The sequence below is a fragment of the Saimiri boliviensis genome, chromosome 10, assembly GCF_048565385.1.
Source record: "Saimiri boliviensis isolate mSaiBol1 chromosome 10, mSaiBol1.pri, whole genome shotgun sequence".
Lineage (NCBI taxonomy): Eukaryota > Metazoa > Chordata > Mammalia > Primates > Cebidae > Saimiri > Saimiri boliviensis.
Genome location: NC_133458.1, coordinates 63,219,075 through 63,245,995, shown reverse-complemented (window position 1 = coordinate 63,245,995; position 26,921 = coordinate 63,219,075). Strand labels below are relative to the sequence as shown.

The following is a 26,921-nucleotide window of genomic DNA, read 5'->3' as shown; positions in this document are numbered from 1 at the left end:
AATCTTCCCACCTCAACCTCCCAGGTAGCTGGAACTACAGGTGTGTTCCACCATGCCCAGTTAACAAGCAGCACACAAAAATTGTAGAGATGGGATCTCACTATGTTACCTAGGCTGGTCTTGAACTCCTGGGTCTAAGCAATCCTCCAGCTGCAGCTTCTCGAAGCATTGGGATTACAGGTATGAGCCACCATACCCATACCTAACATCCTCTTTAAATGCAGAAGAATATCCTATTATCACCAATAGAAATAGGTTCTATTTTTCCCCAGAAACAGAGACACCTGTCATATGTAAAGCAAGAACAAAAATACCATATCTGGGCCAGGTGCAGTGACTCATGCCTGTAATCCCAGCACTTTGGGAGGCAGAGGCGGGTGGATCAATTGAGGTCAGGAGTTCAAGACCAGCATGGCCAACATGGTGAAACCCCACGTTTACTAAAAATACAAAAAATTATCTGGGTGTGGTGGCGGGTGTCTGTGATCCCAGCTGCTTGCGAAGCTGAAGCAGGAGAATCACTTGGACCCAGGAGGCGAAGGTTGCAGTGAGGCAAGATTGCGTCATTGCACTCAAGCCTGGGCAACAAAAGCAAGACTCTGTCTCAAGAAAACAAAAATAAAAAATATTGTATTTGAATATTCAATTAATATTTGGTACTCAGCTTATCGGTTGTGTTTCTAAAATATTAGCAGACGAATCCTGTATTGTAGATGTGATTTGCCCTAATCCACTGAGCCATGCAGTGGCAGATCTAGAATGAGTATGATCTTTGCTGGTTCAGTGTCTCTTACTCTTATTCATGGCAATATTCTCTCAAGACTCCCTGGTGACAATTATAACTGGAGACTGGTTTTGCCTCCTGTGTAATTTTTATGCATTATGAGATAGCAATCATTATACTGCCTGTAACCTTGGAAGTTGAAGGGACATACCACTGTGCAATGATCAAAGAATGTGAATTCTACTCCAGGAAGGGTTCTTTTTCTTTGACCATAGTTGAGTGACTCCACCTTATTCTCTATGTTCTCCACTATAAAATGGTAAATAATAATATCTGCTTGACAGGGGTGTGGTAAGGATCAAATACCTGTGTTCAAAAGCAATTCAAAAATGTTAAAATGTTAAGTGACATACATCTTCACAACTATCACTAAAATTTTAGGATTCTGAACTTTTGACAATATATTTTAGCTTCATGACTGAGTGAGCTCTTGTGGTGGGATAGCATGGGGAGAAATGACAGATACAGCTGAGGGGAAGGAAGGCAGCAAACCACACTGCCATGTGTGTACCTATGCAACAATCTTGCATGTTCTTCATATGTACCCCAAAACCTAAAATGCAATTAAATAAAAGAGAAAACAAACAAACAAAGAAACAAACAAACAAAAAATACATCTTGCCACACTGGGGGGTGGGGTTGGGATGCAAAAAAAGGGCTGAGCCTGCCCTCAGGGACTCATACTATTTAATTCAATGCTTACTTAGCCAAGTAACTTGGATGACTGAAACTGTAGGTGGCAGCAAAAAGTAGAAGGTTGGGAAGGCAGCCTCTTGTTTTCCTAGTTCTGTTGTCAAATTAACTACTCTAACTTTATTTCTAAAAGTGTCTATCAGTATCCTAAATATTGCTACAATATTTTAAATAAAACCATGATATAATGTTCCCAAGAAAAGCAAAACAAAGTATACTTTCCTTTTTCTTTTCTACAGTTTAGCCATTGGATTAGTTCAGCCTTAAAAGACCCTTGCAACACAAAAAGGCAGAAAAGAAATTTGACAAATTTCTCTACTGAAAAGAAAGGATTCAAACTGAGGAAGGATTGACCACAGGGTAAGTTTCAAGGGTGAACTGAGGTAGGCAAGCGATAAGGAACTCATCTCTGGAAGTTGGCTTTACATTGAGATATACCTTATTTATATATCTGTTGTTTAAACTATTGCTAAAGATATACATAGTGAGTAGAAATGAAGATATAAATTCTTCTTTATCTAAAGGCTTGCTTTTTGATGCCTGAGAAATGATAAATTCTCTTTGTTTTCTACTTTTATTACAATTGAGATAATCATGGTTGAAGGTTTTATTAGACTATAAGCATTTTAGGGATAGAGAAGATTTTTTTAAGTACGCCAAGAAACTGGTATATTGCTAAAATGTGATTATTGGTGACTGAATGGCCTATAAACAAAACTTTGTGACAGAAAACGCTGAAGATGCTCTAACTTATGAAGGTATTAATTGCATTTACAATTTTTAACTTGATTTGTGATATGTGCTCTATGAAACAAACAACTGTTACCCCCGCTTAAGAACATGAACCCAACAAGAAAAGCTTTAAATCATATTAAACAAACCCACAAAACTATTATAGTCCTGGATGGAAACCTAGAAGGGTTTCAGATTCAGTATTTTTCTCATTTCTTTAATCAATTTACTTTTAATTAAATATATGGAGGATTGTAATTAGAGTGAGAGAATAGTGTGATAGGAAAGAGAAATGTAGTCTTCAACAGCATGGAAGACATGATGATCTGTAACCTGATTTTTTTTTTAATTTACTATTGATTATCAGAAATAATAGTATGATGTTGCAAATATTGATGTAGTGCAATTTGATGCTCTCAGAGGAAGGAGTGAAGTACGTACGTAGTTGGAGGCCTTTCCTATGAGTCATTCTTTGTTAAAGACATCATTATAGCAATTAATGAATTAACAAATACCTTCTTGGATTATTAAGATTTGGAAACAATATTATTACTGCGAATGCACAGGGGTAAGCTGAGCCAAATGACAATGAGACTGCTTTTTTTTTTTTTTCTCTAAATACAAACTTTTTTTTTTTTTTTTGTCTTTACCTTTTAGGAAGCAGGAGTGGAAAATAATTTTTGAGTAGGAAACAGATAGACTTGGGTCTCCAAATCTCCAAAGACACTTAGTTTTGCAAATTTGAGAAAGACATTTAACACTTTTGAGACTCATTTAAAATTATACAATAGAGGGAAATAATATCTACCCACCAGATGGGATTTTTGTAAGAATTAATAAATAAAATATATAAAATGGATATGTCAGGCTAGTGGCAATCAACAAATGTTAGTTTTCTTGTTCTTTTTTTTTTTTCTTTCAGATTAAAATTTAATTGGTTTTAGCTTAAATTAAGGGTGAAAATGATAGGCTAAGGATCACAACCAAAGTGATTTTAGACAAGCTTATATATTTTTTATATGGGGGACTAAAATGCACATTTTATATTTAATCTATAAAATCAAATCAACACTTTATGGTTTCAATTAAAATTTTAATTTCCAAAAGAATTCTGAATTTGTTAATGAAATCTTAATTATATTATAAAAATTATAACTCTTAGGAAGTCTTTTCCGACCCTCTGCTCTCTGTGATCCTTCTTTTGTATCTAAATACTGTACAACTTATAGCTCTCTTAAGAGGCCAGTGATGAACTGCTGTGTATTGTGAAAGTTATCTTCTCTTATTGAACTTGCTAGTTGCTAAGATACTTGATGGCAGAAAAAATGTTTTTACTTTTTTTTTTTTTCTCACTTTTGTAGTACCTGACACTGATTCATACTGAATACTAAAGATTCTCTGAAAAGTTTCATAATTATAGCATTATGTGTTTTTTTCTATGTACATATGTCACCATTGCCCACAAATCCTCTCCATATTAAAAAATAAGATTCTCTAGCAGCACTAGCTCTAAAACACTCAATTCCCAATTCTGTCTTTGCTGTATCGTGAAGAGCAAATTTGTAAGTTTTCTATGGTAGCCAGGTGCGCTTGCTCATGCCTGTAATCCCAACACTTTGGGAGGTCGAGGTGGGCAAATCACAAGGTCAGGAGTTTGAGACCATCCTGGACAACATAGTGAAACCCCGTCTCTACTAAAAATACAAAAATTACCCTGGCATGGTGGCGCATGCCTGTATTCCTAGTTACTTGGGAGACTGAGTTGGAGAATCAGTTGAACCAGGGAGGCGGAAGTTGCAGTCAGCCGAGGTCGTGCCACTGCACTCCAGCGAGGATGAAAGGGCAAGACTCTGTCTCAAAAAAAAAAAAAAAAGTTTGTTATGGTAAAATATGAGACCAGTTGCTAGCCAACTTGTTTATTATAGGGGTAGACAGCATAATCTGGTGTCAAAGTGCAATTTAAATAACTTAGACTGTGCAGATAAGCTTTTTGATGTGCTGTTGGCTTCGGTTTGTCAATATTTTATTGAGGATTTTTGCGTCAATGTTCATCAGGAATATTGGCCTGAAGTTTCCTTTTTTCTTGTTGTATCTCTGCCAGGTTTTGGTATCAGGATATGCTGGCCTTATAAAATGAGTTGGGGTGAAGTCCCTCCTTTTCAATTGGAATAGTTTCAGAAAAAATGATACCAGCTCCTCTTTGTATCTCTGGTAGAATTCAGCTGTAAATATGTCTGGTCCTGGGCTCTCTTTAGTTAGTAGGCTGTTTATTACTGTCTCAATGTCAGAATTTATTATTAGTCTATCCAGCGATTCAACTTCTTCCTTGTTCAGCTTTGGGAAAATGTATGTGTCCAGGAATTTATACATTTCTTCTATATTTTCTAGTTAATTTGTATAGAGGTGTTTGTAGTATTCTCTGATGGTTGTTTGTATTTCTGTAGGGTCAGTGGCAGTATCCCCTTTATTATTTTTTATTGTGTCTATTTGATTCTTCTCCTCTTTTCTTCTTTATTAATCTAGCTAGCAGTCTATCTATTTAATTATTGTTTTCCAAAAACCAACTCCTGGATTCATTTTTTTAAAATTTATTATTATTTTTTAAAGTCTCTATCTCCCTCAGTTCCACTCTGATCTTTGTGGTTATTTGCCTTCTGCTAGCTTTGGGGTTTGTTTGACCTTGGTTCCCTAGTTTTCAGTTATGATGTTAGGTTGTTGATTTGAGATCTTTCTAGCTTTTCGATGTGGGAATTTAGTGCTATATATTTCCCTCTTAAAACTGCTTTAGCTACATCCCAGCGATTCTGGCACATTGTCTCTTTGTTCTCATTGGTTTCAAAGAACTTTTTGATTTCTGCCTTAATTTCATTATTTACCCAGGAGTCTGTCAGGAGCAGGTTTTTCAATTGCCATGTAGTTGTGTGGTTTGAGTGAGTTTCTTAATCTTCTGGGAGCAAGCCTGGTTCAACATACATAGATCAAAAAGCATAATTCATCACATAAATAGAACTAAAGACAAAAAACACATGCAACAGAAACAGAAAAAGTCTTTGATAAAATTCAATATCCCTTCATGCTAAAAACTCTCAATAAACTAGGTTTTGATGGAATATACCACAAAATATTAAAAGCTGTTTATGACAAACCCATTGCCAATATCATACTGATTAGGCAAAAGCTGGAAGCACTCCCTTTGAAAATTGGCACAAGGCAAGGATACCCTCTTTCTTCATTCCTATCCAATATATTATTGGAAGTTCTGGCCAGGGCAGTCAGTCAAGAGAAAGGAATAAAGGGTATTCAAATAGGAAGAGTGGAAGTTAAACTCTCTCTGTTTGCAGATGCCATGATCCTTTATCTAGAAAACCTTATGGTCTCAGCCCAAATGCTTCTTAAGCTGATAAGCAAAGAAGCTTAAGCTTCAGCAAAGTCTCAGGATACAAAATCAGTATGCAAAAATAACAAGCATTCCGATTCACCAACAACAGATGAACAGAGAGCTAAATCATGAATGAACTTTCATTCACAATTGCTACTAAGAGAATAAAATACCTAGGAATACAGCTAACAAAGGAAGTAAAGGACCTCTTCAAGGAAAATGTGTTAGTCTGCTCTAACTCTGATAATAAAGACATACCCAAGACTAGGTAATTTATAAAGGAAAGAGATTTAATAGACTCAGTTCCACATGGCTGGGGAGTTCCTCCTTCACCTCAATCATGGCAGGAGGTGAATGAGGACCAAAGTCATATAAGCATGGTAGCAGGCAAGAGGAGGGGAAATCCTCTTTATAAAACAATCAGATCTTGTGACACTTATTTATTATTAGGAGAACAGCATGGGAAAGACCTGCCCCTATGATTCAATTACCTCCCACTGGGTTGAACCCATGACCTATGGGAATTATGGGAGATACAATTCAAGATGAGATTTGAGTGAAGGCATAGCCAAACCATATCATTCTACCCCTGGCCCCTCCCATATCTCATGTCCTCACATTTCAAAACCAGTCATGCCTTCCCAACAGCCCCCCAAAGTCTTAGCTCATTTCAGCATTAACTCAAAAGTCCACAGTCCAAAGTCTCATCTGAGACAAGGCAAGTCCCTTGCCTGTAAAATCAAAAGCATGTTAGTTACTTCCTAGGTAGAATGAGGGTACAGGCACTGGGTATACACACCCATTTCAAGTGGGAAAATAGGACAAAATGAAGGGGCTACAGGCCCCATGCAACTCAAAAATCCAGCGGGGCAGTCAAATCTTAAAGCTCCAAAATGGTCTCCTTTGACTCCATGTCTTACATTCAGGTCAAGCTCATGCAAGAGGTGGGTTCCCATGGTCTTGGGCAGTCCCACCTCTCTGGCTTTGTAGGGTACAGCTCCCCTCCTGGCTGCTTTCATGGGCTGGCATTGAGTGTCTCTGGCTTTTCCAGGTGCATGGTGCAAGCTGTAGATGGCTCTGCCATCTTCAGGTCTGGAATGGTGGCCCTCTTCTTACAGCTCCACTAGGCAGTGCCTCAGTGGGGATTCTGTGTGGGGGCTTGCATCCCACTTCTCCCTTCTACACTGCCCCAACAGAGGTTCTCCATAAGGGCACCACCCCTGCAGCACACCACTCCCTGGACAACCAGGTGTTTCCATACATCCTTTGAAATCCAGACTGAGGTTCCCAAATCTCAGTTCTTGTCTTTTGTGTACCTGCAGGCCCAACACCATGTTATGTCACCAAGGCTTGGGGCTTGCACCCTCTGAAGCAATGACCTGAGCTCTACATTGGCCCCTTTTAGCCACAGCTGGGATGCAGGGCACCAAGTCCTGAGACTGCACAAAGCACTGAGGCCCTGGGCCCAGCCCAGGAAACCATTTTTTCCTCTTAGGCCTTCAGGGTTGTGATGGGAGGGTCTTCTGTGAAGGTCTCTGACATGTCCTGGAGACATTGTCCTCATTGTCTTGGCAATTAACATTTCACTCCTCTCTACTTATGCAGATTTATGCAGGTGGCTTGAACTTCTCCTCAGAAAATGGATTTTTCTTTTCTATCAGATTGTCAGGCAGCAAATTTTCCAAACTTTTATGCTCTGCTTCTCTTTTAAACATAAGTTCCAATTCCAATACATATCTCTGTGAACATAAAACTGAATGCCTTTAACAGCACCCAAGTCACGCCTTGAACATTTTGCTGTTTAGAAATTTTTTCTGCTAGATACCCTAAATCATCACTCTTGAGTTCAAAGCTCCACACATCTCTAGGGCAGGGGCAAAATGCTGCCAGTCTGTTTGCTAAAACGTAACAGGAGTCACCTTTGCTCCAGTTTCCAACAAGTTCCTCATCTCCATCTGAGACCTCCTCAACTTAGATTTCATTGTCCATATAACTAACAGCATTTTGGTCAAAACCATTCAACAAGTCTGCAGGAAGTTCCAAACTTTCCCACATTTTCCTGTCTTCTTCTAAGCCCTCCAAACTGTTCCAACATCTGCTTTTTACTCAGTTGCAAAGTCACTTCCACATTTTCAGGTATCTTTAGAGCAGCACCCTACTCTACTGATACCAACTTACTGTATTAGTTTGTTTTCATGCTGCTAATGAGACATACCTGAGAATGGGTAATTATAAAGAAAAAGATGTTTAATGGACTCATAGTTCCACATAGGTGAGAAAGCCTTACAATCATGGCAGAAGGCAAAGGAGGAACAAAGTCATGTCTTACATGGTGGCAGCCAAAAGATCATTCACAGGGACCTGCCCTTTTATAAAACCTTCAGATCTCATGAGACTTATTAATTATCATGAGAACAGCATGGAAAAGACCTTCCCCCATGATTCAATTACCTCCCATTGAGTCCCTTCCATGATACATGGAAATTATAGAGCTACAGTTTAAGATGAGATTTGGGTGGGTACACAGTCAAAACAAATTAGAGAACTACAAACCATTGCTCAAAGAAATAAGAGAGAACACAATCAAATGAAAAAGCATTCCATACTCATGGATAGGAAGAACCAATATCATAAAAATGGCCACAATGACCAAAGTAATTTATAGATTCAGTGCTATTCTCATTAAATTACCATCAGCATTCTTCACAGAATTTGGAAAAACTACTTTAAATTTCATATGGAACCAAAAAAAGAGCCCATATAGCCATGATAGTCTTAATCAAAAAGAACATCTTGCTACCTGACTTCAAACTATACTAAAAGGCTGCAGTAACCCAAACAGCATTGTACTGGTACAAAAACAGATACATAGACCAATGGAACAGAACAGAGATTTCAGAAATAAGACCAGACATCAACAATCATCTGATCTTTAAAGAACCTGACAAAAAGATGCAATGGGGAAAGGATTCCCTCTTTAATAAATGGTGCTGGGAAAACTGGCTAGCCATATGCAAAAAATTAAAATGAGATCCCTTCCTTGTACCTTATATAAAAATTAACTCTAAATATATTAAATAATTTAATGTAAACCCCAAAACTATAAAAACCTGAGGGAAAAAAACTAGGCAATACAATTCAGGACATGGGAACGAGCAAAAATTTCATGATTAAAACATCAAAAGCAATTGCCACAAAAATAAAAATTGACAAATGAGATCTAATTAAACTAAAGAGCTTCTGCACAGCAAAAGAAACTATTCTCAAAGTGAATAGACAACGTACAGAATGGGAGAAAATTTTTGCAATCTATTCATCTGACAAAGGGCTAATATCCAGAATCTACAAGGTACTTAAACTTCTTAACAAACATGATTAAAATGTCAAGAAACAGCAGATGCTGGCAAGGCTGTGAAGAAATGGAAATGTTTTTACACTATTGGTGGGAATGTAAACCCTAGATCAACCATTGTGGAAGACAGTGTGGTGATTCCTCAAAAACCTTGAACGAGAAATACCATTTGATCCAGCAATCTCATTACTGGGTATATACCCAAAGGAACATAAATCATCTGTCTATTGCAGCACTATTCAAAATAGCAAAGACATGGAACCAACCCACATGCCCATCGATGATAGACTGGATCAAGAAAATGTGGTACATATACACCATGGAATACTATGCGGCCATAAAATGGAACAAGATCGTATCCTTTGCAGAGACATGGTTGGAGCTGGAAGCCATTATCCTCAGCAAACTAACACAGGAACAGAAAACCAAACACCACATGTTCTCACTTACAAGTGGGAGCTGAACAATGAAAACACATGGGCACAGGGAGGAGAACAACACCCACTATGGCCTGTCAGGGATGTGGGAGGAGGGAGAACATCAAGATTAATAGCTAATGCATATGGGGCTTAATATCTAGGTGATGTGTTGATAGGTGCAGCAAACCACCATGGCACACATTTACCTATGTAACAAACCTGTAAGTTCTGCACGTGTATCCCAGAACTTAAAATAAAATAAAATAAAATTAAAATTAAATAAATGGCCAGGCGTGGTGGCTCACACCTGTAATCTCTACACTTTGGGAGGCCAAGGCAGGTGGATCACAATGTTGGGAGTTTGAGACCAGCCTGGCCAACGTGGTGAAACCCCGTCTCTACTAAGAATACAAAAATTAGCTGGGCATGGTGGCAGGCATCTGTAATCCCAGCTACTCAGGGGGCTGACGCAGGAGAATCTCTTGAATCTGGGAGGAGGAGGTTGTATTGAGCTGACATCAAGCTACTGCACTCCAGGCTGGGTGACAGAGTGAGACTCTGTCTTAAAAGTAAATAAATAAAATAATGATAATGATAATGATAATGATAATGATAATAAATAACTTAGACCAATGGCTCTTAAACTACCCTTCTACACTTGGGTTCTGTATGAGTCAACCCCATTCTAAAACTAAAAGAGCAATTATCATCTTTTCCAAAGTGTCTGTTTAAAGTAATACATTAAACTGCCTTAGTTTAAAAAAGATATATTTGACAAACTTTTGTTACTTTACTTCTTGTGTGCTAGGAAGAATGAATGGTCAAGTGGTAAGTTAATGTTAATGGCAATCTTAGAACATCTAATCATACTTCGTCCAGCAGCTTTGTGTGTATGAATATGATTTTATAGTTGGTAGTTGAGATGTTATGTTGCAAATTTAAATTATGGTCAATTCTGTGCAAGAAAATTTTTTTTTCTTAAAGAAAAAATAGAATTAAATCTTTGAATATTCTGGAATGTTATTACTATAACTTCTGGGGACTCTGCCACGTTAACAAACTGGTACTTTAGACAGTGGAATGAATCCTTTGATTATCATAGTTTGGAGTGTAGGTACAGTAGCCCCAGGAACAGTGCTAGGGGTTCGGGGAAGAAACATAAAGACTGACTAGTGAACCTTGCCTGCTGATGTCACATGAAGTGATAAGGAGCATTGTGGGCCCCTGCTAAGTGTTTACGTTAAGAGGCAGGTGAAAATGGTGACCAGTCTTCAAATTCTTTAGCCATTTTCTCAATGCCTTCTCCTCAGAGCTGATGTATAACGTCAATATCCTTAATTTTTAGGATGTACGCTCATTGTTCATGGAATTTTGCTACATTTCTGTGAAGGCTTACTAAACTCAACTTTAGGATGGACTCCCCATTCTCTCTTGTTGCATTGGATAACAGTATAATCTTTTAAAGTTCTTTAGAGAACATCCCTCTATTTCAGTATGTGGTTGCTATCCTGGTGAGTACAACAATCTGATAGCTTTTCTGAACCCATTAAAAATACTTCCTTTCTCTATGTTGGCTTCCTAGTGTCCCGCTGAGGATGAGTAATAGCATAAAGGTATACAGAAGTGGGAAAAACATGTGCTTTGAAACTCAGCTATGACAAAGTTTCCAGAGATTAGAAACCTTTGGAAGTCTATGTTGTTGTGGGATAATACAAGATATCTTGAAAGGAACATAGATAAAGTCAACTGATTTATTTTAGTTATTTTTATTTTTTTTAGTTCCAATCTAAAAATAAAAGGCTTAGAATATTTTTTTCCAATCTCCAGATACCTTTGCAAGTGATATTCCTGTAAATATACCACAGTGTCCAAAAAGACTCAAAATATCAAGGAGATTGTATATTTATTGTACTTTTTTCTGACTATCAGGGTGGCACAATCCATTTATTTCATACTTCATTCGGGATGATCACTTTTTTCTGCCTCACAGACAGGATGCTTAAATGAATCATAACAAATTAGGGATTATTAAATAACAATGACAATAATAGCAACTATAATGATAATAGTAAAAATAATAAGCAGCAGCAAAAAGACAGGCCTAAGTGGAAAATTAGGTTTCCTAGAGGCTCCTGTTCTCCACTGAATGACCTTAAAATGGGAATAATTTCTCAAGCCTCTAAGACACCAAAGCATAGATGCACGGTGCATAAACAAATAAGTGACCACATTAGTGGTGCCCTTTGGGGTTTAAATCTTATTCTTGTGACCCCAGGAAGCTGACCAGAGAGAAAGGGGAAGAAAGAAGTACAGGATATTTATCTTTACATTTTGGAAATGCTTTTGATCAGCAGAGCTGGAACAAGTTTCTGTGCTTTTGTGGGAACTACAAATGTTCCAGGGGAGGAAGCAAGATCAAGAGCAGTTTGCTCTTTTAGGAACTTCAAAGCCCATTCATCTAAAGATGTGGCCATTACCATTTTGGCTTCCTCACTGTGCCTTGGATGGCCCTGTACTTTTCAAGAGGAGAGCCTTGCTGGGTTGGGGCCAGCTAAAACGTTATTCCTTGTAGTGCAGCGTCCCAGAAAATCTGCCCTTCCTGGCCCGTGCTCTGTGATTATAGTTCCAACCAGGAGCCATCCTTGTTCCTATTGGATGAGTCAGACACAGAGGTGAGTAGGGTGGCAAGGCTGGACTACCCATTTTCTGCCTCTGCCCCTCTTCCAGGTGTAGAAAATTGTAAACATAAGAACAAGGCTGGCCTGTCTCCACCAGGTTCTAGGTCTCTGATCTCAGTAGTCTGTCTCTTCACTAGTACTGGAAAAAAAAAAAAAAAAAAAAAAGAAGAAAAAAGAAAAAAGCAACCAACTAACTAATCCAACCAAGCAAACAAATAAAAAAAGAAAACCGTCTTAGCTTAGCCGTGCATGCTGTTCAGTCCTGTTATGATCACCAGTCCATTAGGAACAGGGAATTGTCCTCTTCACATATAAGAAGCCTTAGGAGTAAGATTTCTTCAGGTATCCTAGATCTTTTCTGGGCGTAAGATACATAATCATTTCCCAATCTGAACCAAAGCAGAACAAAAATCCTAGGGTAACACCCTAATAGTGTAGGCCATAATAATAATGCTTTTATACTTTAGAATTGTTTTTGGTGGTTAAATGCTAGTGTAAACTCCACGAAGCAGGGACTGCATCTGTCTTGTTTAGTGTTGAGTCCTCAGGTCCCAGCATGATATCTAAACGTCTCTGTGGAATGAATGACTAAATCGGGACCTGGACAGTTTACTCTGTCACTTATTCATTATGTGAACTTGGATGAATTTTCTTTTATGTCAAGTTCTCAATTTCTCCATTCTCAGACAGTTTAGCCTAACCCTGAAAATTGCAGAGAGGAATGGCATAAATGTTATTCCTGAGACAATACCTGTGTGACATTGGATGTGTCCCGGGGCACCTCCAGTAGTTACGTTTAGCAAAGGGAAGCTCTTTCTTTTTTCCTTCAAATTGGGTGTACTCTGGTTACCACATCACCCTGACAGTTGAGTTCACTTTTGTGTGCTTCAGTAAGTGAAGATAATAATGCTGACATCCTGAATTTTCACCTCTGTCAAGTGAGAAGTAGGGGCAAGCTCATCTTTGAGGAAGGCCTTTTGTAACTCAATGATTTTATTCTATTTGACTTTCTGGAACTGGTCTCAGGATAAAAAGTGAGAGAATGTACTGTACTATGAGCACAATCACAGTGATATCCCATTTCTTTAGATGTTTCATAGACCTTTCTACTTCCTTTTCCTTAACTGTATTGCATAGTTTAAGTTTTCCTTTTACATCATGAACTCATGAAATTTACTCAAAGTAAGTTTGAAAGTTCATATGACACTAAACATAATTCTCATTTAAATATTTACTTTAGGATTCTGGATGACATGACTCTTACACATGGAAACAATTTTATTGACCGATTAAAAATGATTTGAAGCTTTATTTATTTTTAAGTATACTAAGGTTTGGAATCCAAGGCTCAGCTTTCAAAGTTTGGGTGTTTGATGAACCACCTTTGTGTCAACTGAGAAAGTGGACCAGAAGCATTAAAGGTATCTTTAAAAGAAACAAAAAGAAAACATATTATAAACATATTGATTATCTCTCCTTCCTTCGGTAGCATTTCATTAATATTTAGAGTGTACCAGAAACTGTGGTAGATGTTTGGGATCGAATATATCAATTTCCCAGTGCTGCAGATAGAAAAGCAGCACTGGGTTCAGGTGACATAAATTTCAGTCCTGGCCTCTGTTACTAACCAGCTGAATGACCTTGTACAAACCACTTCCAATTCTGGGGATTCATCTATAAAATGGTGATGGGTCTTTTGCAGCTTTAATGATATTTGGTTTTATTTATCTCAAAAGAAATCATAGAATATAACTAAAGGAGGTAAAAGCAAGCCACGCCAGAAGTCATACACTTTTCTTTCTTGACATTCCTTTGTTAATGAACAAAATTTATACATTTAAATTTTTCCAAAGTCATCATATTATAAATCAACTGGTTGTTTTTATAATTCCTCATTCCTTCTATAAACATTTATATAATGCCTGCTCTCTACCAGAAACCATGCTAAGTATTTGAGAACAGATAGGAAATATATGTGCTATGCCTTGAAAGAGCCCACAATCTAGTAATAAAGATAGAGAAGAAAACATAAGTTTGGGTGTTAAGTGCTATTCACAATGAACAAATATTTACTGTGCACCTATTATGCTTGGGATGCATTCTGAAACAAAACTGATAATGATTTCTGTTTTTGGGTGCTTATATTCTAGTGTGAAGATCAAACAATAAAGAATAAATATGAAAGTAATAGATGATGTAGTACGATGGAAGGGGAAAAATCACGGCGTAAAAAACAAAAAGTAGAGCAGGTTACAAGGGAAATAGGGGCAGCTGTAGTGGGGGTTGAGGGTAATGCATTGGACTGTTAAGAATGGCCAGAGTAGGTCACATTGAGAAGATAACATTTAAATGATGACTTGAAAGAAGTAGGGGAATGGTTAACCACAGAAATATCTGGGATAGGGGCAATATAGGCAGAGAGAACTGGCAGTGGAAAAGCCCTAATGTTGGAAACAAGGGTGACTGGAGTGAAGTGAGAAAGAAGGAGAGTAAAAGGTGAGGACAGGAGAGCAGTAAGGATAGGTATGGGCAGAGCAGGTGGGGCTGGCCAGGAGATGCTGACTTCTACTATGAGCAAAACAAGGGAACTCAAGTGGTTCTGAGTAGAGGAAGGACATTGTCTGACTTAGATTTTAATTGGGCATCCTGGCTATCATGTAGAGAATAGATTATGGGAGCTAGGTTGGAGGTAGGCAAGAATAAATCAATTAGTAGAGTATCACAGAAATAGAGGCTAGAAATGGTGGTGTGGACCAGGATGGTAGCAGTTGAGATGATGATAAGTGATCAGATTCTGGATCTATTTTGCAGGTAGAGCCAACAGAGATTTTGGTGGATTGGATAAAAGTGTGAAGGAAGGCAAAATCCCAGATTGATATGGAAATGAGAAGGGGCATTCATCTCAGTTTGGGACAGTATAGGAATGTCCCAAACTGAGACCAATGACCCTTCCTATACTTTGGAAAGTGTAGGAATGATTCTAAAAGGAATTATTAATTAAATTGAATCTCGAAGAGACACAAGAGTATCTGAAGGTGCCAGATAAGGCAGGTGGGAGTGGGGAGAGAGTCTTGTAGATGAAAACTAGCATTCACAGAAAGTATACAGGCAAAATAGAAGCATGGTGTGTTCAGGCAACTGCAAATAGTGTTAATGGAAGGAAGAGTGAATGTGGAGCATACAGCTGGAGATAAGCCTAGAGACCTGGACAGCGGTTAGATCCTATGCCAGGAGAGATTATTACTTAGAATAATCTTTAGCAAGGCATAGTTCTAAAAATCTGTTTTGCAAAAGTAATATTTAAACTGGGTCAGCTTCAAACAAGATTCATGGTGAGTTGACCAATGCTGTAATTAGCTAGTGGGAACACACCAGAGCACCAGGGAGTATTTTAATCCATTTTAAAATTCTCAGGAGGCCTAGTTTTTTAATCTTATAATGATGAGAGCTGTTAGAGAATTGGCTAAAAGTGTCCCTTGTCAGAAGAACCTGGGAGTAAATGTATTGAGTGCATGCAAATGGCCAGAAGACTTTTTCAACCTAATTAAACAGATTGTTTAGTGTCGGCTAAGTGTGTACTATTGTGCCTAGTTTATTGCCACAATATTCAAGTTAGAAAAACAAAGATACTGTTTCAGAACAAAAGTAAAACAAATCTGCTTTTCAATAGCTAGGAAAAAATATTCCATAGTGCATCTCAATCTTAAAGCAGTAATAATGCATACATACTTATAATCTTTTACCTAGATCTGAGTTAAAAATATACATATATTTAGTCATATACAGGTTACTGTAAACTGAAATCTGCATTCTATTATTATCGTCAGTTTCTTGACTTATTTTTTACAGGTACTAGTTAGCTAACTTAGCATCTTGGTATGCTCCCTTAGTAATGTGTTTTCTTGTCCAATTCTCACTGCTAAGAATATTTACCTTGTGGCTGGTCTAAATTCCCTCTTATATGCAGTTTAAATTTGTTTTTCACCCTCCTACTCTCTTCAGAGATGGAGAATGACTAGTAATGTCTGACAAATTGAGAAGGCTAAAATAGCATTTTGTGGTCAGGTTTGCACAGCCAAACTGAATGGTAGACTTGAAACGAGTAATTGAACAAGACAGACAAAAAGAAGATACTTTTGTTTTGTTTTGTTTATCCAGATGATGGTCTTATTTCTTTACGTTTCTTTGCCTTTTTAGACCCAAGAAGTCACTGGAATGAAGGAACATGTTTTGATTACATAAATCACCTTGCAAAGGCTCTTTGAATTCTAAGAGTTCCTTTCATTTTAGCTGTTGATGAGTGAATATATTTGTATATTTGCATACTCAGAAGTAAGGAATGAACTAGAATAACAATGTTAATTAATATAAGTGGTGAATAAAGATAAATAATACCCTGAAGGGTAGTCTGATGTGGAGTATATGCTGAATTCTTATTCATCTTTAAGAATTAAGTGCATTGCAGATGCCTTTTATGAATACCTGAGAGTTCATTTACTTTTAGAGTAAAGATAATTTTTTTTTTTACTGACTCCAAGGTCCATTCTCATTTTTAAGAAGTGTCAATAGGAACTGATCTGGGGTTTGGGGATGAATGCTGATTTATTACTCCTTGTCTTTTTTTAAAAAAATTTCTATATGAAATACACTCATGGAAATACAGGGCACAGAAAAAGTTTAATCCTTACCACTTTTAGTAGTCATTCTAATGGTAAGAAGTGGTATCCATCAGATGAATAGCAGGAATTACTAAATTAATTGATTTTGACTACTTTTGGCCCTCTCTGGGGAAATAAAAAAAGATATCCGAAAGGCAGACTGGTAATTTTTGTGCTTATTTTCAAGGCTACCTTACAGGTAAGAATTATGGATTAGAAGCCAGTGGTCATGAGGTCTTTTTTTCATTACTGCCTGTGATTTCATAGACCACTTGACTTCCGAGTGACCACTTATAAGTGAGATGAGGAGAACTGCCATTCGCACCAATGGTAGTATGACTTGAGCAGATAAACTTTCAGGTCTTGGAGGGTAACTCCATTGAAGCAGACTACACACTGTGCATACTAGAATGCATGAGAGGTATTAGTAATTTAGATTGATGAAAGCATGTTATTATTGTAATGTTTCTGGCATCAAAATCTTTGTGCCCCAAAATGTTACTATTTTATGATTTGGGATTAAGCTATAGTACACAGAACCAGTGCCTTAATAAACCAATATCCCATGTACCCTAGTAGAGAATGTAGAACTAAAGATTTTGCATATTTTATGTAATAATGCATTCAATTTAATATTGTAGTTAGAAATATTTAGAATATATTTAGAAATAAATAAAGAGGCAGCAAAAGCCACTTCGAATGCACCTTAATATGCTCACTATGCTATTATAATGACTTCAATTAGTCTTCAACCTGCCTGTATGGAAGCTCACAGAAAAAGTTTTGTTTCCTAACATAATTTGAGAAAATCCCCAACTATTAATGATATATAAATGTTTCTGTATAGCAGAAAAGTAAACTGAATGCCTAGAAATCACAATGGTCTGGGCATCTTTTCTGTTTTGCCCCTAATTACACTCTGGGAAAACAGTGACTTTTTTTGTTTTTGTTTTGGTTTTCTCTCTCTCTCTCACCCACTGTGAAAGTTATGAGATTCTTTTGCTCAAATCACCCACAAGGAAGGCTTGGAAGTTCATGTTCCCTAGAGAGTTTGCAGTTCTGCTAAAGAAGATTAAATGCCCATATCACACATACCATAATCCTGCAGCCAACAACAACAAAGAGCTCAAATCTAGCCTGGCCCTAATCTAGGGAGCTACCACAGTGGGCTGTCAGCCCAGCCTGGGGCGCCTTTCATTGCCATGTCGTGTACCAGCCAAGATGTTCATTCAGAAATAAATAGAGAACCATCCTAATGCTTCCTGCAATATTTGGTTAACACTTTGAACCCTTTTTATGACTCTGAAACAATTATTTCTGGGTTGAGCACAGAGGCATTTGATTCCTGCTTGATTTCACCTGTTTGCACCACAGAAGATGTTTAAAGGTTCTTTGCTTACCCGTGAAGTTGATTTTCAGCAAGTAATCCTTGTACAGCTTCTTCCCATCCAGGATCTTCATAGCATCGCAAAGCTTGGTAGTGTTGGGACAGAGGGCGCGCTGCATTTTGTGCAGGGCGTGGGCCATGGCATACACCGCGTTCACCACAAACATGATCTTGGACTCTTGCTCGTAGTTGCTGCTGTCGATGGCCAAGTGCTTGTCGCAGACGCGCCTGTGGTTCCGCTTGTTCTGGAGGCTGCACTGGAACTTCTGCTCCCAGAAGTCCCGGAACCAGGGGTTGCGGTGGTTGTTGTAGGGGTTGAGGCTCTGGAAGTAGCGGTCGAACTGGCGGACGGGCTGCGAGGCCAGCTCCAGGGTGATGGCGCCGTAGGCCACGTGCTCGCTGCCCTTGACGATGCTCTCCTGCGCGCCCCAGCCGTCGCTGGCCACCCAGGTGAAGGAGGCGTTGGCGCGGCTGGCCGCGGCAATGAGCTCCCGCGAGTCGTCGCTGCGCATGAAGAGCACCACGACGCGCGCGTTGGGCTTCTGCAGCAGCTCTCGGACCACGCTGTCGTAGGACTTGCGGATGTTGGAGCGGCCCACCTTCTCCGCCGTGGCGATGCAGATGTTGCGCAGGCGGGCTTCCTGCTCGAAGGCCTCGATCCCCGTCTCGCCGTAGTCACCCTCGGAGGCCACCGTGGACACGTACGTCCAGTTGAAGAAGCGCAAGATCTCGGCCATGGCTTTGGCCTGGTAGAAGTCCGGGGGCACGGTCCTGGCAAAGTAATCGTAGCGTGACTTGTCGCTGAGTTTGGCGCTGGTGGACGCGTAGCTGATCTGAGGGATCTGGAAGAGCCGCAGCAGATTTGCCACCTGGAGGAGGCAGAAGAAGGACCTTTGTTAGAAACCCAGAGGTAAGTGACTGCAGGTGAAAATAAATAATACCATCTACACCTTTTACTGACTCTCTTTCCCCCTCTACTCTAAATCGTTACACTTTTTTGATAGATCTCGAGATAAATGTGGGATGCTTCCTTGGATTCTCTATTTTGGACGCTAGGGAGCTGGTCTCACACACGTAGTTTCTGCTTCAGGATGGGGCGGAGTAGAGACATGGGAAGGGTACCACACTGTCTTCTTCACTCTGTGCGAGACTCTAGACTAGCATAAACCCCGTTCAGGGGCTTTCAGTGTGGTTGCTTTAAATTTCTGGGGTCCTGCTACAGCTCAAGCAATGAGCTATACAGTGAATTGGCCAGAGTCGAATTTTAGACAACTTGGCTGCACTTGTATAGAAAGAGCAAGGGTGTTGTCTAATTCTCACTTCCCCCTCTTTTGCTAAAAACAGCAGTCTCTGAAAGAGTTTAATTTGGGAACTGCATGCCACATGGACAGTCCAAATTAGACATTTATCATCTAGGTTAGGCAAAAAAAAAAAAAAAAAAAAAATCAATTCTATTTAGTCCACCCAACATTTTAGGCATACAGTTTTCTAAACTCCTGAAAATCTTGACGAACATTTTCTTTACTTTCTTTTTGTTTTTAAAAATGTCTTTCGGTGAAAACAAATCATACAAAAATGCTGTTTTTATGTTACTTTTTATTAAAAAATCAAACAAAAAGGTATTAAGAACAGACCACCTACTTCCAAGTATTTAAAGCTAATTCTAAATCAGAGATTTAAACTTTTTATAATTGAGCTATCAATAATATTTATCATAGAATAAAAAGGAAAATGACATTTTTTTATTGAGGAGCATTTTATGCATAGAGTATTTGCAGAAGTATGTATTTATAATATCTAAATAGATTATATGTGTATTGAATAATAATGTTTTAAAAAGAATTTCTCCTGGCTACATCATATAGGACAGTTCTTTATACTGACTTAAGTTAAATTATATAACATACTAAGTGGATTTTAATCAGAAATGACATTGAATATTACAGTATGCTCTATTTACATTGGCATAAATATTAGTACTTTGAAATTTTTCCTTTTGGAAATTGTGGTTTCACGTTTACATTTGACATGTAGGAAGCACAGCTTGAAGTAGGCAGCTCTTAGCAAAGAGCAAAAGCACCATAAAACAACTGACATCTGAGCCCCGATTAATCATCATTTCATCTGATAAGAGAAACCAACAGCCAAGTTCATTCACAGCTACACAGCATGTTGTTGGAGATCTGGTCTGCTATTAAGACCAACACTAGATATAGTTCAGAGCTATCACAAATATTTTCTGTATGTTTTCCAATCCTGCTACCTCTCAACTGCAAATAAAACAGCTAGAAATCCTGGGCTTAACACACAATGTAATGCAAACTTAAAACCCCAAATGTTTCTTGCATTTAGTAGTCTTGAATTCAAGAGAATGGAGGTGAATGGGTGGATGAAGCGGTAAAGGCTAATGTATTATATATCTCTTTTTTTTTTTCTTTTCAGGACTCGGAGACTCTGGACAAAATGGCCTGTACTGACTTATTTAGGCATAAGAATATTGCTTCACTCAGCCTGATTGAAATGGCAAGTGTCACCGAACAGGTACTGTTATTACTTCTAGAATAAGTGCCTGGCTTCCATTGGATTTTTGTACCACTATGGAAGACTTGGTGATAGGAGCCCTGTCTGTGCATAGGCCTGACTTTGTTATGAAGTTTCTGGCTAGCACTGGAGACACCATCACTTCTTGGTACAATAATTTCCTCATCTTCAAGTTATATTCATCAGGACCTGAACCCCATCAGGGAGACAGAATGAAAGAATCTAAAAAATATCTGGACATTATTTTCTGGCAGCTAGGAATCACAGTGAAGCAATCCCAAACTGCTGAAATTTCTTCTCCCAGAGGAGTAGAAATAATCAGAAGCTGCTTAAAAAAAGTTCTTGTTTTTTTAATGATAGGCTTCATGTCTATCTCTCCAGGATGGATGAGAATAGTTTACAATCAAGGCAGGCTATGCAAGAGAATGAACTAGCCATAGAATAACAGCAATGTGGAAAAGATTCTCTGCATTGGAAAGGGGCACAATGAGCTGTAGCTTTGGGGAAGTCTGTGGGCCAGATAGCAATTACTGCCATCATTTTAAGAATAATTTTATGCTCTCTGTGTGTGTGTGTGTGTGTGTGTGTGTGTGTGTGTGTGTGTGTTTAACGAGGAGACCACAACTGACTGTATAGATAGGAGGCACATTTGGTGAGTTGAAACATGAGAATGGAACACAGTAAGTATTATCTCAATTGTATCACCTATATTGGATAGCATGGGGTAATAATGTAGTTAGATTTATGATATTCAGAGTTACATTAGAAACACATGTAATACAAATGAATCAAGGAGTGAAGTGTTGAAGTAATTTTATCACAGTGAGCTGCTCCTTTTAAAATTAGTTTCTTTAGATTGTAAGGGTTAAAATGCTTAAAAGTAAACACCGTGGGAAGCAGTAGATTATAAGTCTCTTTCCTTTATCTTTCTCATCCACTCCAGCCTTATTTGTACAGAAGAATGTTAGTTTGGTTTATTCATTTAAAAATATGTTTGTTCTCTTGTAAAACTGTGTACCAATATACTGGGTATGTACACACACACGCACACACACACACACATACACACACACACTCAAACACACAAACATTCTTTTCTTTTGTTATTCACAAAAGCCTTTTATGGTGGATATTACCATCTCTATTTTAGAAATGCAAAACAGTTCTGCTAGGTGAGGAAACTTGTTCAGAGTCATATGGTTAAAATGTATGGGCAAAATAAAAGTGTTTTGACTTCTAGTACTGTGGCTAGTCCCTCACAGTAGAGTCATACCCTCTATTGTGTGACTATAAACCTGAGGCTTCAAACACAGAAAGGCATCCAGGTGGAAAGTGAAAGAGGAACAGAAGCAATGTTATGGTATATACCATAGACTGCCTACTTGCTGTTAGCAGGAACTTTCTTTTTAACATAAATTTAAAACTAGGGTTGGGGAATATCCAGGTAGTTGTTAACTGGATGCCTGTCTCATTTGCCAAAACCTGGGTATCCGAAATATTCTTGACTTACTTTACTGGCCATATGGTTCCCCTGAGAAAGCATGAAGAAATAAAGGAACTCCTACACTGGACATCATTTTTGAATGATAAAAGAAAAATTATTTTAGAATGGAGAAGTAATGTAAAATTTTGGATGAAAGTTACCCAATTATGTTATTATTAGATAGAGTGGAGGAAGGAAAAGCAGGATATAGTTATATATGCTTTGGAAAAAAATATTTTAAAAGTGGAGATATGTTTCACATAAACTAAGACTCTAAAATGGAATACAGGAGGACTTGAAAAATAATTCATACAATACAGAATCGTCTCAAGAAGAAAGAGAAGATGGAAACTCTAAAGAATCCACAGGTGCTAGGCTGTACTTGGGGGATTTTGGTTTTAGATGAACTAGCAACACAGAATGGGTGCTGTCTGTATGTGTGTTGGGGGCATCCCCATATACAACATAAATGATTAACATGAGCCTATAAAAATAAGGGACACTAAAGCACAGAATGTGAAAATGCAGCAAAGTGATTTTTGTTGTTGCTATTATTTTGTTTTAAAATTATGTTTCAGGAGAAGTTGTGGCAGGAAGATACAGAATCATCACATAGGAAAGTTGGTTCTACGTAAATAAAAGAAAGATGCTGCTCCATCTCTCTTGCTTTCTCATTCTCTCCATTGAGAATGGTTTCTAACATGGAAATGACAGTACAAATAATATGAAAAGGTTGCTACACACAAAAGTAGGAGAGAATACAAAACAAAACAAAACAAAAAGCCTGTAATCTTATGAATGGAGTTTGTCCTCATTAATGAATTCTGGAAGAAATTTCAGTTTATGTTATGAATTTACTCTCAATAATATTTGAAAAACACGTAATGGGAGGAGTCCCACAGCATGAAAAGGAAGGAGGAATGACAAATTCAGGATATATGAATCAAGAAGAAATATAAATAAATAAGCATGACGTGCTTTGGTAATCTTCTAGAACAAAGTTGCTAACAGAGAGCATGGAAACACTTAGAACTGAACAAGGAAATTACTAGGAATCAGCATGGGTTTAATAAGAGGGAATTTTACCAGGAGCCATCTTTTCACCATTAGATAAGGAAGAGTTACAGCCTAGAGGACTATGACTTCAGTAAATTATTGGTGACATTACTTGGACTCTTGTGGGAAAGAGAAAGTGATAGGGGTTGGATAACATACTTAAATATACTCAGAGACAGCAGCTTGGAAGAAAGTCTATATATAGTGGCTAACTAAAATTAAATTTATATTAGTACCATTGAAAGAAGTATAAATAAGCAGTAAGATCCTTATATTGTAAAGGTGAAAGAAGCCATGAAGATGATCTAAACCTTTTGTTTTATAGGTAAAGACACAGAAGCTCACAGGGTGAAGTGACTTTTCAAAATTTAGCAACCAATAGGCAGAAAGGCTAAGATTAGAGCTTAGTCTCTTGATTTTCTCTAAGGACTAGGTTCCCTCTCTGGAAACAAGGTGATATTATATAGAACAATATGTAAATTGCTGAATTTAAGTTAAAACTATTCAGGTGAAGAAAGAAGAAAATACTAGAAAAAATGAAATTATAAATGCAAAATTGAATATTGCAGTTCAGCATGTTTCAGAAATCTGGGTGGATAAAGTCAAAGAAGCATTATTAAGTGGTTTATTCTGTTTAGATTCCAATTCAGAATTTCTCAAAAGTGCACAAGGAAGAGCTATTTCAGTTTTCCTGTTCTCTAAGTTACTGTTTCAGACTACCTTTTTTGGGGAAACCTTTTAAAGATCCCTAGTATTTTTAATAGTCCTAATTTTTTTGTGCCAGCTACTGTTCTGATTGTTGTAGATGTCTTTTCTCATTTAACACTCATGGTATTCTTATGAAATAGATAATACCATATCTCATTTTATAGATTGAGTAACTAAGGCAAAGAATGCATAGGGAGAGACCTTACCAAAGAACCTGTAAGTGGTAGGAATTCTGGGACCACTCACTATACTCATTTTTGCTATATTTATTCAGTCCATTCTGTAATCCAAGCTTGTAATAGACTCCTCTCATTATAATGATGCAATGATGTATTTTATATTATAAAGATTGTCTGCTTTTGTTCTGAAGCCATAAACTCCTTTATTCAAGCACTATGACCAATCATTCCTTAAGTGTACTTTTTCATTTGTCAGTCTATACTTTGTGGTGACTTCATAAACATTTGTTTACTGACTGACCATTGACAGAGATAATAATGATAGTCTAAGAATCTACTGGGAAATCTCCAGGGGGAGGATGAAAGCTTCAAGCTGTAAACATCAGTGTCATATTTGGTTTTGTGATTTATGTGAGAAACGCAATGACCTTATAGCAGAACTAACTAGTTCCTAAGGTCTGAGAGGCTGCAGACAGGTAAGTGATGTTTAGCAAAAGCTCTTTCCATGTGTAACATGTACTGTCATTTTATTTTCAATGTTCAAATACTATGAAGTACCCATTTTCTTGGTGGTTTGAATTTATCCAGGACTTAGGTGTTGCAGTGTTTTCACTGTAGACTATCAAGCCACAGATGTGACTGTTTTTGCTCAAGAAGAAATGCTGGTCTTGGTCAGATATGATTATGTTTGCCAGCAGATGCAGTGTTCTAATATTAGTATTTTTGTCTTTTTCCCATTGTTGTAGTTGTAAGCTGGTATAATTTAGATGGGCTTTACCTGCAGTAGTTGTCCAATAAACCATTGTTAAAGGTTGTTAAACATCTGCCACCATTTTCCCAATATTTTTCCTTACAAACATACTCAACTTTATGGTGAATCTCTGACTTACTATGATGTTCCTTCTGTCCAGAATGACCTTTACCACTTGTCTGTTCAGCTAATCCATTCAAGGCTTCCTTCTCTAAGGAACCATTCTTAATACGTGACTTCAGAATGACTTCTGTGCCCATTCCCTGAGCCTCTTTCATTCCTTCTTGTGTTTCTCTAGTGGTACTAATAAAAATATGTGATGGTTTTAAGATTATTTGCTAAATTCTCCACTGGAGTGAGACCTCTTGTTAATCTCTGAATTCTCAATGCCTCACAGAGGATAGAGGTGCTTCATAATATTTGTTAAATGGATTGATAAGTGAATTGATATTTTGCTGTTCTACCATGTAACCTTTTCTAATTATATTGATGGGTTTGTGTGTATATGTGTGTGTGCACACATGTGCACATGCACACATTGGGGGGGAAGCTGGCCACCAGCAGGCAATATGAAGTTATTCTGAAATATGACTGATAAATGATTTTACTATACAATATGGATCCTTAACTAATCATATTCATTTTTTTATTAAAATGAGATAACACATAAAACATGGAATTGGTTTAGACCCTCAGGAATCAACTCACACCACTTGCTCACTTATTCTTGCTTTGGGAGTGTTTAAAACTTTATTTTTCCCACAATCAATAGACAACTGTGGAGTGATGCTACTACTGTAGGCCTCCAAACCATACTCATTCACTGATGGGAATTTTGAGTTAAATAATTTATTTGGGAGTTTTATTTCTCCTGACACTTTGTAACAAGCCATAGAGCCTTCTTTTTAGGATCCCAGGTGCCATGCTTTATTTCAGTGATGTGTGTTTGTGTGTGTGTGTGTGTGTGTGTGTGTGTGTGTGTATCCAAATTTTGCTTTTGTATAAGAATACCAGTCATATTGAAGTAGGGACCTACCCTACTTCAATATGACCTCATCCTAACCTAAGTACATAACAATGACACTATTTTTCAATAAAGTCACATTCTAAGGTACTGGGGGTTGGAACTTCCAATATTCTGTTGATTATAAACTTTCAGTCTTTTACCACTGAGTATGATATTAACTGTATATTTTTAATATATGGCTTTTATTACGCAAACATAGTTTCCTTCTATTTCTGTGTGTTGATTTATCACATGTTGTGCATTGTTTATCATGAAAGGTGCTGTGATCATGGGAGCAAAAAAAATATGAGCTATGAGAAAGACCTCAGGCAGTTTACTATGTTCTTTTCACGTCAAAAAAAGAGAATGCGAACTGGAAAATATCAGTCACTTGTGAGCCCCCACATCAGTTCCTTGTTCACAATTTCTATTCAGGATATACATGATGTATCAGTTTCAAACAGAGCTTTGTGCCTTCCATGCTGACACAATGCCAAATAATCTTTTTCAACAGAAGACAAAAAGCCTGTGCACATGTACAATTTGAAAGAAATGTTTCCCACTAAAGTGATTTTTTTACCGTGAGAATTATTTTCAAAAGTTTTACAGTTATTGGCTTCTGAGTTTGTGCTAATACATGAAAAGAAACAATAATAAATAGTTTTTGTGAGGATTTATGCTTAGCTACAAAAATTCCAGATGGCAAAGAGGTATCAAATGCCCACCTTCAAGAAGAATGTTATTTACAGAGCTGAACTATATACGTTTGAAACATAAACCATTGCTACTCTCCTGGGATCAGGAGACTTGATAATAACCTTCATGGATTTGCCTTTGTATTCTCTGTGAATCACATATCTCTTTGGGGCTGTCTTCTAAGAATAAGTCTACACTTTAATTGCTTTGTCACACATGTAGCACTGAATGTTTTGTTTAGTTCTTTTAATTAAATGCTTATATATGTGCCTGGAAGAGAACCATTGAGTTGCTGCCCTTTGAACCATCTGCTACCTCATATCCCAGGTTATTACATAAAACAAGTTCTAGAAGTTGTGATGTTTAGAGACCTCAGTGCCCCTTCTATTCAGCTTATTTGAGTTGCACTATTAGCTACA

At 37.7% G+C, this 26,921-nt stretch overlaps 2 protein-coding genes across 10 annotated transcripts in view; one reads left to right on the top strand and one right to left on the bottom strand.

Annotated features, from left to right (window-relative positions):
* GRM3 (glutamate metabotropic receptor 3) overlaps positions 1-26,921 on the bottom strand; it is a 220,627-nt gene that overhangs the window by 57,527 nt on the left and 136,179 nt on the right. For all 3 annotated transcript variants that reach the window (XM_074379348.1, XM_003921155.4, XM_039472808.2), the window contains one exon: positions 18,096-18,951. In XM_074379348.1, coding sequence (XP_074235449.1) covers positions 18,096-18,951 — 856 coding nt within the window. The remainder of the gene's footprint in view (positions 1-18,095; positions 18,952-26,921) is intronic.
* Positions 1-26,921, top strand: part of ELAPOR2 (endosome-lysosome associated apoptosis and autophagy regulator family member 2) — a 376,613-nt gene that overhangs the window by 246,121 nt on the left and 103,571 nt on the right. For 2 of the 7 annotated variants that reach the window (XR_012512086.1, XR_012512085.1), the window contains exon 24: positions 1,717-1,837. The gene's annotated coding sequence lies outside the window, so the exon portion shown is untranslated. Of the gene's footprint in view, positions 1-1,716; positions 1,838-9,173; positions 18,077-26,921 lie in introns of those variants that run through there. The other 5 variants (XR_012512090.1, XR_012512088.1, XR_012512089.1 and 2 more) reach the window with 5 other exon arrangements.